This window comes from Triticum dicoccoides, chromosome 7B, assembly GCF_002162155.2.
Source record: "Triticum dicoccoides isolate Atlit2015 ecotype Zavitan chromosome 7B, WEW_v2.0, whole genome shotgun sequence".
In the NCBI taxonomy this organism is placed as follows: domain Eukaryota; kingdom Viridiplantae; phylum Streptophyta; class Magnoliopsida; order Poales; family Poaceae; genus Triticum; species Triticum dicoccoides.
In genome coordinates this window covers 188,069,480-188,081,815 of record NC_041393.1, presented here as the reverse complement: position 1 = coordinate 188,081,815, position 12,336 = coordinate 188,069,480, and the positions used below count along the sequence as shown (strand labels likewise).

The window sequence follows — 12,336 nt, the reverse complement described above, 5'->3', positions numbered from 1 at the left end:
CGCGATGTTTTTTCTTTTTTCTTTTGGATAGTTCGATGTAGATATTTCTATATTTGTTCTCATTGCTCCAACAAATCAAGAGTATAGTTAATGTTAACCATCCAAAGGCATCACTCCAGATTCATGATACATGGCATTTTATCCTTGTATTTTGTTTTCAAGTCTCGCTTTTCTAATTATGTGATTGAAAGAAATAAGATCATAGATTCAACAAGTGCGAATGCTCTAACTTACCGTATACCTCCATTCCAAATGTTCACATGAGAAATAGAGCCACTTTGGAGTCAAATGTACTACTTTGGAGTAGCTCGTGTCGTATAATTGACACATTCTTCTAGGTGTCAATTTGATTGACCTTCCATGCCGATAAAGAATACGTTGCTTAAAATAAAATTGAATATTCATTGTAAAATATTTTTGACGATATATCTTGTGTAATCATTGTAGTGTTGAAGATGTTGATTTTTTTTCTTTGTATATAGTTGTCTGATCTACTGTAAGCCGATTTTAAAGTTGAGAACTCAGAATGGGAAAGACAATGTAGGTTGATCTACTGTATACACGCCCTTCACTAGTGTCACAATTTATTTTGAAATTACTATTCTAAAAAGCTCATGCACATGCTATATATTTATTCCAGCGACGTTTTGGGATTTTGAAAAAGGCGGTTTTCACTAGATATCTGCCCATTTGTATGGTTTGAAGGATGCTCCGTGTTGTCCTATCTATCGCTTTGTCTCCTTGCCACGAGCACGAGCTCACGATGAACAAGCCGTGACCTATTTCTTATCAAATATAAATAAATAAATCTAAATCGATATTTTCTTTTCAAATTTCAAAATTTGATTCGACGGGGTTCACATGTCGGCAGCTCCGCGCCGTTCCCCGTTGGGAAATGCCGAAAAGGGCAAGGAGGCGGATGCGAAGTGTACCACACCGTTTCTTTTTTAAGAAAAAGGTGTGGCGGTTTTGCTATCGCCTCAAGCGAGAAGATATTAAAAAACTCCCGTCATCCCCGCCACTCGATGAGATTCACACGTCCACACGCACACCCACGCTCGCACTCCCCGGCGCGGGAGTAAAGACGAAGAGAGAGGGAAGACGACGCGGGCACTGACACCGACGCCCGCGCCCATTTCCCTGCCCCGCGCCCGCAGCTTCCGTCCCATCCACCACCGCCCACTCCCTCGCCCCGCTCCTTCCGCCGCTTCGTCGTCGACTGCGGCCGTGAGTGGCCAACGCGCACGCGCACGCGCACGCAGCTCGATCTCCGGCTCTTGCTCGAGCGTTGCATTCCGCTCGATCACACGTAGTACGTAGCTCTGTTGATTTTTGCTCCGTTCGTCTCGGCAGGAGCAGAGGAGGAAAAGCGAGCGATCCGTGGGAGGGACGGGGGGACTAGGGAGCAGCGTACGGACAGGGGCAGTAGCGCGGGGATCAGGCCTGCGTTGGAGTGGTTGAGATTCGTGCTATGGGCGGATTCTCTGCGGCTACAGCGGCGGAGCGGTGCGCCGTCGGGATCCACGCGTCCCCGTCCTCGCCGGCGCCGCGCCCGCGGTCGCAGCGGCCGCTGCCCGCCCGCCGCGCCGCCGCCTCCCTCGCGGTCTCCCGCCGCAGCCTCCTCGTGCCCCGCGCCGTCGCCGCGCCCACAGACCGCGCCTCCCCGGAAGTACGTGCGCGCACGCGAGAGCTCACCAATGCTCTGCCAGGTTTTGGTTTAGTGCCCGCCTTCCGTTCGACGGTTTGCTCACCTCGCTCCCGCTGTGGTTGCTGCAGGTTGTCGGAAGGTTCAAGCTGGAGTCCAACTCCGAGCTCCAGGTGCTGATATGTAACCGTACACGTACATAGGAGTACATGCATGTAGAGTGCAGCCTGGATCAGTTATTTGCTACTACTATACAAATTTGTTCGTTTCTGTCTATGTGTCATAATGCATTCTGTGTGGCAGGTGACTTTGAACCCAGCGCCGCAGGGTGCGGTCGCCGAGATCAATCTCCAGGCGACCAACACCAGCGGCTCCCTGGTTCTGCATTGGGGCGCCCTCCGCTCGGACAGGAGGTGAATCTGGCCGCCTTCTCTTGTCTCGCATGCTGTGCATTCAGTTTTATTTGAAGACTTGCTAATTCAGCTGTTTGGTTGCAGAGAATGGCTCCTCCCGTCCCGAAGACCGGATGGAACGACAGTGTACAAGAACAAGGCCCTCAGGTCACCTTTTGTAAAGGTATTTCAGTCTTCACAGATGCATTATGTCTTACAAGTTACAACAGAGTATTTTTGGTTGGTATTTATTCTGTCCGTAACTGTGCAGTCAGGTGACAATTCCATGCTGAGAATTGAGATAGATGATCCCGCAGTTCAAGCCATCGAGTTCCTTGTGTTCGACGAGGCACGGAATAAATGGTGAGTTTTGCTGTCGGATTACCATGCATCCCTGCTTGTTTGTTCGAATGCACACGATATCAGCAACGCAGCACCCTACTTTGGACAGGTTTAAAAACAATGGCCAGAATTTCCTAATCCAACTCCAGACAAGCCGTAATGAGGGGCAAGATGCACCTGGTGCTACTGCTTCTGCTATTGTGGTGCCAGAGGATCTTGTGCAGATCCAATCGTACCTTCGTTGGGAAAGGAATGGAAAGCGGTCTTATACAGCTGACCAAGAGAAGGCAAGTTCAATGATTAATTTGCATCTTACCTTAAAAGGTACTTCACAAACTGATTCTTTTTTTTTTGTCATCTTTCACTAGGGGGAGTATGAAGCAGCACGAGCAGAGTTAATAGAGGAATTAAACAGAGGTGTTCCACTGAAGAAGCTGCGAGCTAGATTAACAAAAACACCCGAGTCGAGTGGAAGTGATGCTCCTGCATCTCAAACTACCATAACCAGTGTCCCAGAGGAACTTGTACAAGTCCAGGCTTACCTAAGATGGGAGAAAGCTGGCAAGCCAAATTATTCCCCAGAGAAGCAACTGGTAACACATCGAACTATCCTCAACTCTCAGTTCAGCTGACCATTTTTAGTTAACACTTTACATAAGTTCTTATTTTGCATTTGCTAGGTTGAGTTTGAGGAAGCAAGAAAGGAACTGCAGGCTGAGTTGGATAATGGAGCCTCAGTTGATCAATTAAGGAAGAAAATTGTGAAAGGAAACCTTGAAAAGAAAGTTTCCAAGCAACTGGAGAAGAAGAAGTACTTCTCAGTAGAAAGGATTCAGCGCAGAAACAGAGATATCACGCAACTTCTTAATAAACATAAGCCTGTGGTTACAGAACAGCAAGTAAAAGCTGCACCCAAACAGCCAACTGTTTTTGATCTCTTCACAAAGTCCTTGCAGGAGGGGGATAACTGTGACGTCCTAAGCAGGAAGCTTTTCAAGATCGGTGATGAGGAGATACTGGTTAGCATGCCTGACCAATCTTTCATATTTCTAAGCTTTGGTTTGACCAAACTAATTGGACTTCTCTGTTCTGAAGGCAATTGCCACAAATGCTCTAGGTAAAACCAGAGTTCACTTGGCAACAAACCGTATGGAGCCACTTATTCTTCACTGGGCACTGGCAAAAAAGCCCGGAGAATGGGAGGTGCAAATAATAATAAATAATTGCATTTAAGCTGCAAGCTCAGATCTGAAAGAAACACATAGTCTGTAGTAACGAGGTCTTTTTTAATTGTGCAGGCACCTCCTTCTAGCATAGTGCCTTCTGGCTCAACAGTTCTCGACAAGGCATGTGAAACTTCATTCGGTGAGTCTGAATTGGATGGTGTGCAATACCAGGTACATATTATTTGAGGGTCCTATTTTTGTTTTTGTTCTCTTCCAGACTTCATATAAACACTCAGGACTTAATCATATCCAGGTTGTTGAGATAGAGCTTGATGACGGCAGATACAAGGGGATGCCCTTTGTTCTCCGGCGTGGTGAAACATGGATAAAGAACAACGACTCCGACTTCTATTTGGATTTCAACACCAAAGTTACTAAGAAATCAAAGGCAATTGTTCTTCTACTTCGCCTTTGCAACTCGTAACATTTCTTTGTTCAATTCTGGTACAACTCTTGGATTAATAATAACTCTTATATCTATTCTTAACTAAAGGATACGGGTGATGCCGGTAAAGGCACCGCAAAGGATTTCCTGGAAAGAATAGCAGATCTGGAGGAAGATGCCCAGCGATCTTTTATGCACAGGTTGGACACTCAAATATCTGTACTAAAGAATGACTTGTTCTTTCCTGAAAAATCCATGAAATCAAGCTATGTTCCACGGCAGATTCAATATTGCGGCGGATCTAGTTGACCAAGCCAGAGATGCTGGACTATTGGGTATCGTTGGACTTTTTGTTTGGATTAGATTCATGTCTACCAGGCAACTAATATGGAACAAGAACTACAATGTGAAACCACGGTACATACTTCATACCTGATACCTCATACTTCTTTCCTCTTCACTGATTTTCACTCAAGAAAACACGGAAACAGAACACAATTTAGTAGACTGGGAACTATTGAATATTACATCGGACGAAACCATCACTCAGTTGCATCTGCTATGGCACCTCATAACGATCTATAACCATGCAGTGAGATAAGCCAAGCACAAGACAGGTTTACAGATGACCTCGAGAATATGTACAAAAGTTACCCACAGTACAGAGAGATCTTAAGAATGTTATTGTCTGCTGTTGGTCGTGGAGGTGAAGGTGATGTTGGTCAGCGTATCCGTGATGAGATATTAGTAATCCAGGTGAAAGCTAATGCTCCTAAAAAACTATCCACTACCTTTTATTTGTTGCTTCATGAAACTTTTGGGTTGTCAATAAAATTTGCTTGTTGGTTTGTAGAGAAATAATGACTGCAAAGGTGGAATTATGGAAGAATGGCACCAGAAACTGCACAACAATACAAGCCCAGATGATGTAGTCATATGCCAGGTAATTGATGTTTGGAGTTCATCATAGCATATTAAAGATTTTGGCTTTGAGGATTTGATCTTTATGTCTCTGTGGGCAGGCGATAATTGATTATATCAAGAGCGATTTCGATATCAACGTTTACTGGGACACCTTGAACAAAAATGGCATAACCAAAGAACGACTGTTGAGCTATGATCGTGCAATTCATTCAGAACCAAAATTCAGGAGTGACCAGAAAGAGGGGTTACTCCGTGATTTGGGCAACTATATGAGAAGCCTGAAGGTATGTAAAATAGCGGTCGTGAAAAAAAGAAGGAAAGATAACCTATGTAGCTTGTATGTGAAATTTGGCTTTTGCAAATGCCTTACCGTAGGAAAAGAATAAACCAACAGGGGAAGCAACCCCTCCAATGTATTCTTAAGTGGTAGGTAGTATTGGAACCCTGGTGCTTGGTGACACAACCTTGTCTGCTTACCATTCAGATACTCGGTGGTTCCCAACGTCTTATACAGTAGAAAAATCTTATAGAATTTCGGAAGGCACATATTCTTCTGTTGCTTAGAAATGATTTAGATCAATCCTCAACGGCATATGGGCGATGGTATATGCAGAACGTTGCCTTTCTCTGCTAATAGTATAACCTTTTAACTTTCACTTCACCAGGTCAACGAAGCCAAGCGTCAGTAGTGGTGCCACTTGCCAGACCTAAAATCCTGTGGGGTCAATTTATTAGAACTCCTTACTATTTTAGAGGGTTTTGTATACATTTAAAATGAGAGGCATTTTCAGAACTGTGGGTCAGTTTTCAGTTGATGACAGCTTACACATAAAATCACCTTTGCTGGGTCCATGGCAACTACTATGAGCTGTGACTATCCTTTTTAACTATTTATTTATTTTATTTTAGTTAGAATTACCTACCTCATGTGATTGTGTTTTAATTGGAGAAGTCCTTCCCATGTTGTCCTTTCATCCTTAGTCTGTACCTCGATCCCTTAGGTCATGCTGCTCTGGCTATCCTCCTGGTTCTAGTCATCTCAAATAATCTAGCAATCATTACTTCTGTAGTCAGACAGAGTCAACACATCTCTTCCGATAATGGGCTATTTTCTGGAGCCAAAGAGATGATCAGAAGGATAGTCTTTCATTGAGATTTGAGAGTGTGTTTCCACTTAACATGGCTCTCCATATTCAACCCTAGCTCAGCCTCTCCGGCCGAATAGGAAGATAAGATCGTCAAATTATCCTTCATTTGGATTGTTATGTAAGGACTGCCACACACATTGATTCAATCCGGCTTGAATGCAATGTATTATCATGTCCTCTTTCTCTGCTCACCCGTTATCCCTCAGCTTGCCATCTCTGCCACAAATCTTAGACAGTAGTACGCTTTCATTGTTGACCTAGACTGGTGACACACTTCCACTAGTCGGAGCCATGCCAAATTTCTATGACAACTATACCGAGCTTATTGATTATGTATGAAATGGGGCAAGTTAGAATTAAAGCCTGATCACTATCTATTACTCCCTCCGATCCATAATAAGTGTCGTAGTTTTGAACTAAGGTTGAACTAACCTTAGTTCAAAACTGCGACACTTATTTTGGATCGGAGGGAGTATCTATTTTTAGATCCTAGCTATTATGGAAAATATATGATGTTGCCATGCTGATCATGATAATTCCACGTTTCCTAGAGGAAGGTTTAACTTGTCAGCCGCATAGCCGATGGCAATTTAAATAAATAAATATATCATTTTGAGTGGCATTCTTATCCCCGTTCAAGAATAATTAAGTAAAATATCACGCACCATTTGTTTATCAGTGATCAAATGTTATTCTACTTCTATTTCTTCAGGCTGTGCACTCTGGTGCTGATCTTGAGTCTGCTATTGCGACATGTATGGGATACAAATCAGAGGTAATATTCTCATCAGTGATCACTCTGGTAAAACTAGATACCTGTGCTCGTATCTAATGGAATTAATTGGTTGGGTACAGGGTGAAGGTTTCATGGTTGGTGTTCAAATCAACCCGGTGAATGGTTTATCATCTGGTTTTCCTGTAAAATCCTTACCCTTTTTCTCAACATGTTTACATTTTTTATGTTGTAAATTTATTTTATGGCATTCATTGTGTGACTAGGATTTGCTTCAATTTGTGCTTGACCATGTTGAGGATAAGTCAGCAGAGCCACTTCTTGAGGTGAGGATTATTTCTCTATCAAATTATTATGTTCGTTGGAACTAATTAATTTTTGCCTATTTCACCAATTCTGCTGGATTGCCATGTGAATCACGAGTTGCCAATGTTAATTGCTACCTTGCAGGGGTTATCGGAGGCTCGTGTTGAACTACGCCCTTTGCTCACTGGCTCATCTGAACGCTTGAAGGATCTTATCTTTTTGGACATTGCTCTTGATTCTACTTTCAGGACAGCAGTTGAAAGGTCGTATGAGGAGCTGAATGATGCAGCACCGGAGGTTGGTTACACAATTATCGCTTTAGTCATGTCACTATATGTGCTTGTACACTCACTATATCTTGTTGTATCTCATTCAAACATGTTTTCCCCTTGTCCAGAAAATTATGTACTTCATCAGTCTTGTTCTTGAAAATCTTGCCTTGTCCACTGACGACAACGAAGACATCTTATATTGCTTAAAGGTAAATTGATCATCTGTCTCAAGTTTTCTAGAGACAAAATATTTTTCATCTGCATCTAATTTGATATGCATAACCATAATATAGTTATTTTTGTATGTCGGGTGGATGCTCACAATTTTCCTTTTCTTGTTTTCTGTTTCAACTTATTAGTTATTCTTTGTCTTGTACCTATGGGTATCTCCATTGCTTGCAATGTGTTCTTTCTCTTTAGCAATTTCAAGTTTTTAACACCATCTAAAAGTATCAAGTTCAAGTTCAAACTATGTGAATGTCATGAATTCAAAATTACTAGAGGGAGTATTTTCTAGAATTATCAGTTATGTGCTATTCTTTTTTAACAGTTATGTGCGAACTTCATGTTATGATTATCAAGGATGGTGACTTTGTTCTACTGTGTTTCCTGAAGGAGTATTTTCTAGAATTATCAGTTATGTGCTATTCTTTTTTAACAGTTATGTGCGAACTTCATGTTATGATTATCAAGGATGGTGACTTTGTTCTACTGTGTTTCCTGAAGGGATGGAATCGAGCCATGGACATGGTTAAGCAAAAGGATGACCAATGGGCCCTCTACGCTAAAGCATTTCTTGACAGAACCAGACTTGCCCTTGCGAGCAAGGGCGAACAATACTACAATATGATGCAGCCCTCGGCTGAATATCTTGGCTCATTACTCAACGTTGAGGAATGGGCAGTACGTATTTTATGAACTTCAGCTTTATTTATCTATGTTCATATTTTGGCCTCTAGGGACTAGTCATAAATATCATTTTGGCAGGTTGACATCTTCACAGAAGAAGTAATTCGTGGTGGATCAGCTGCCACTTTATCTGCTCTTCTGAACCGATTTGACCCTGTTCTCAGAAATGTCGCACACCTTGGAAGGTAAAATTGTGAATTCCATGGTTGCTATTTTATTTTTTACACCACGATTCCTTGTGCATTACCTGTCATTTTGAAATGGTGTCACTTAGCAATTCAGTTTATACATCTTATTGTATTATGTTCCTTTACTCTGTGCTTGACGTCCATCTCCTTTTAATAGTTGGCAGGTTATTAGCCCAGTTGAAGTAACAGGTTATATTGTAGTGGTTGATAAGTTGCTTTCTGTTCAAAACAAAACTTATGATAAACCAACAATCCTTGTGGCAAAGAGTGTCAAGGGAGAGGAAGAAATACCAGATGGTGTTGTTGGCGTGATAACACCTGATATGCCAGATGTTCTGTCTCATGTGTCAGTTCGAGCAAGGAATTGCAAGGTTTTTTTGTCTTCACAAATACATTTCTAGTTTTGATAAGATATGTTTCCTCTGTTGATCTAACATGGCCTCACTTCTCTCTATCTAAGGTGTTGTTTGCGACATGCTTTGACCCGAACACCCTGTCTGAACTTCAAGGACATGAAGGGAAGGTGTTTTCCTTCAAAACTACTTCTGCAGATGTCACCTACAGGTAGTTCTTACTATTAGTTATGAATTGCATACATCTGATGAATAGTTTCTTCTGTCAGAGTAGCCCTTTATTTAACACATGCCACATCCATGGAGAATAACTTGGTACAGGGAGGTACTAATTGTCTTTTTTCGAAGGCCAACGTCAGTTATGTTAGCAATAGTCAGTAAGATTGATTAGTTTATAGGGCTGGGAAAACCTTCTGCTATATAAGTGACAAGTAGCTAAACACCAGTTGAACTATCGCCATACGATCATATTTCGCGCTTCTTGTTATTCAGTTTTCAACTTTCACCAGTAATATCACAGCCAACCTGGAATCCCTTGGCTTAGTATTTTCTAGTTTACTTGTCTTGATAATCCTCCTTCTATCCTTGATTATATGTCAATCAATTACATCTTGTGTCTACCACTTTGTAGGGAGGTATCGGACAGTGAACTTATGCAGTCAAGTTCTTCAGATACACAAGGTGGTGAAGCAATACCATCTTTATCATTAGTCAAGAAAAAGTTCCTTGGAAAATATGCAATATCAGCGGAAGAGTTCTCTGATGAAATGGTAATAACAGAATTCTATGCACTACGAAATGCTACTTTCAGAATTAATCAGGAAACAAATTGTTGCTCTGTTGGATTCCTTCTCTTCTTGCCTTGCACTTTTGGCTACTCACGTTCTGTTGTCAGGTTGGAGCAAAGTCCCGCAACATAGCATACCTGAAAGGAAAAGTACCTTCATGGGTTGGTATCCCAACATCAGTTGCGATACCATTTGGGACCTTTGAGAAGATATTGTCTGATGAGACCAATAAGGTTGGTGGTTCTTGTTTGAAATTAAATAAGTGAATGGTAGCACCGTATCACTCGGTTTATACAGTGGTTAGAGAAATCTGTTTCATCTGCCTGTCCAATACAAAAAGTTGCTAGCACAATAATGATTTTTTAATTTATTATTCTCATACATTGTTATGATGTTATCACAAAAGTACACTTGAAATAAGTAATGATCTTCCAGGCAATGAGCCAACTGATTGTTCCGTCCTTTGATGGCAGGAAGTAGCACAAAACATACAGATGCTGAAGGGCAGACTTGCTCAAGAAGATTTTAGTGCTCTAGGAGAAATCCGGAAAACTGTTCTTAATCTAACTGCTCCAACTCAACTGGTAAGATATAACATTGCAAGTAGCTAAATGCTTGTGCTTTGTCTATGGAATTTAATTTTGTTATATACTATTATCAGTTGTTTAAACGCTTGCGCCACGTAGTCCATAAGTTTGTACAAAATAGAAAAAAAAATCTCAGAATATACATCAATTGAATCCAACCATATGTATATCCCTCATAAAATGGATAACAAATGTGACGATTCTTAATAACGTAAGAGGTAAACGGGCCACCACCAACTCAGATCTTTAAAAGAGTATAAAGAAACTTAAGAGGTGAACGGACCGCCACGTACCCAGATCTTTAGAAGAATTAAGTTAAAGATTTAAATCCGATAGATTTTTTTTAAGGACAGTCCTGACGCAGTGGTGAAGTACTCCCCACTTGTGCCAAGAGGTCCTGGGTTTGATGCGGCCTCTCTGCATTGCACTGTGCAGGGGGGAGGCTCGTATAATCCTTCCCCAGACCCCACCCGGTGTGGGAGCTTCTAGCACTGGATCTGTCCTTTAAAGTATTTTTTTGTCAGCGGTAGTAAGAAGTGAGAGAGTGGATACAGTCCCACCACATGGGCTCAAGTCCTCACTCCTTACGACATAAATTTAGGTTCCTATTTATATTGTCGGGGTTTTCCCCACAGTTTTCTTAAACAAAAAATAATTATAAATTCTATTTGCATTCATTGCAATTTGAAACCTTGTTTATCTCACTTTTTCTATACTTCCCTTTACAGGTTAAGGAGCTGAAGGAGAAGATGCTAAGCTCCGGAATGCCCTGGCCTGGAGATGAAAGTGACCACCGTTGGGAGCAAGCATGGATGGCAATTAAAAAGGTCTGCTCTCCTGACACTCATACCAGTGAAGGATCCAGAATGCACATCTCTGAGTTTTGATGTCATTAGAAACGCCATGGACTTACCTACATAAATTGGATCTTCTTGGATCATTTGTCCCCAAAGCTTAGATAGATCTATTATAGAGATCAGAGCATTTGATTATGATAAATTAGTGGGTGAGTGAATTCGTTCTGAGTGGGGGATTTCGACATCTCACATAATTTCTATTTTAGGTTTGGGCATCAAAATGGAATGAAAGAGCATATTTTAGCACCCGCAAGGTGAAGCTCGATCATGAGTACCTTTCCATGGCTGTTCTTGTACAAGAAATTGTCAACGCAGACTATGCCTTTGTTATTCATACTACGAACCCGTCATCTGGAGATTCTTCTGAGATATATGCTGAAGTGGTGAAAGGACTTGGAGAAACACTTGTGGGAGCTTATCCTGGCCGTGCCATGAGCTTCGTGTGTAAGAAAGATGACCTCGACTCTCCCAAGGTGAGAATATCTTGAGTATCTTAGTTTTTTCACATGTTAAATTCTTGCTGAGCTGAATGTAGCGCATTAATAGGTACTCGGTTACCCTAGCAAGCCAATTGGTCTCTTCATAAAGCGGTCAATCATCTTCCGTTCAGACTCTAATGGTGAGGATCTGGAAGGTTACGCTGGAGCAGGGCTGTATGATAGGTTAGTGAAAATCCTTCATGAGACTTGCTTTACGCAAATGCTTGAAAATTCATTTAGTATTACAGCTAAGGAGTGTGCCTGTTTCAGTGTCCCTATGGATGTGGAAGATGAAGTTGTACTCGACTACACGACCGACCCTCTCATCACTGACTCTGGATTCCGGAGCTCAATCCTCTCAAGCATTGCACGGGCTGGCCACGCCATCGAGGAGCTCTATGGGTCACCGCAGGATATTGAGGGAGTAGTGAAGGATGGGAAGATCTACGTAGTCCAGACAAGACCACAGATGTAATATGTATGTATAGGCGGCTCAAGTTGTAGAGTAGTACTCCCTCCGTCCCATAATGTAAGACGTTTTTTCACACTAGTGGTGTCAAAAAACGTCTTACATTATGGGACGGAGGGAGTAGGATATATGGTCCTTGCTGGCATGTATAGTTGTACTCATAGGTGCACAACACATCTACGTTGTTATTTATTTGCATATACGCTCAGAATAAGCTTTGATCACATACTGTATTTCCTAGAGTACCAGAACATGTATGTACGATCAGGAATATGACCTTATTAAAACCATCGAGGGGAAATGTTTTGAGCAATCTATATTTACACGTGCAGT

At 41.8% G+C, this 12,336-nt stretch overlaps 1 protein-coding gene across 3 annotated transcripts; it reads left to right on the top strand.

Moving 5' to 3' along the window:
- The first annotated feature begins 1,112 nt into the window (after positions 1–1,112).
- On the top strand, positions 1,113–12,322 carry LOC119337547 (alpha-glucan water dikinase, chloroplastic-like). Of its 3 annotated transcripts, none has more exons than XM_037609710.1 (33): positions 1,113–1,227; positions 1,354–1,669; positions 1,777–1,818; positions 1,949–2,058; positions 2,143–2,221; positions 2,309–2,400; positions 2,489–2,666; positions 2,748–2,972; positions 3,060–3,398; positions 3,475–3,582; positions 3,678–3,776; positions 3,859–3,993; positions 4,099–4,190; positions 4,273–4,407; positions 4,584–4,746; positions 4,844–4,933; positions 5,013–5,198; positions 6,775–6,837; positions 6,918–6,980; positions 7,062–7,121; positions 7,246–7,398; positions 7,499–7,582; positions 8,100–8,276; positions 8,361–8,467; positions 8,628–8,841; positions 8,931–9,034; positions 9,455–9,593; positions 9,719–9,844; positions 10,085–10,195; positions 10,927–11,025; positions 11,262–11,528; positions 11,602–11,717; positions 11,805–12,322. In XM_037609710.1, the coding sequence occupies exons 2-33, from the start codon at positions 1,472–1,474 to the stop codon at positions 12,007–12,009; spliced, it is 4,359 nt and encodes a 1,452-aa protein (XP_037465607.1). In that variant the 5' UTR covers positions 1,113–1,227; positions 1,354–1,471; the 3' UTR covers positions 12,010–12,322. The 3 variants fall into 3 exon arrangements, with proteins under 3 accessions (XP_037465607.1, XP_037465608.1, XP_037465606.1); XM_037609711.1 differs by having other exon boundaries at positions 1,116–1,669; positions 11,805–12,037; positions 12,122–12,322; XM_037609709.1 differs by having other exon boundaries at positions 1,116–1,669.
- The last annotated feature ends 14 nt before the right edge of the window (positions 12,323–12,336 follow it).

Bases quoted from the DNA above. Each gene is read 5' to 3' on its own strand.
- LOC119337547 (XM_037609710.1), top strand. From the start codon at position 1,472: ATGGGCGGATTCTCTGCGGCTACAGCGGCGGAGCGGTGCGCCGTCGGG. The intron at 8,277-8,360 runs GTACGTATTTTA...TCATTTTGGCAG, and splicing joins TCAACGTTGAGGAATGGGCA to GTTGACATCTTCACAGAAGA. The intron at 9,594-9,718 runs GTAATAACAGAA...TTCTGTTGTCAG, and splicing joins AAGAGTTCTCTGATGAAATG to GTTGGAGCAAAGTCCCGCAA.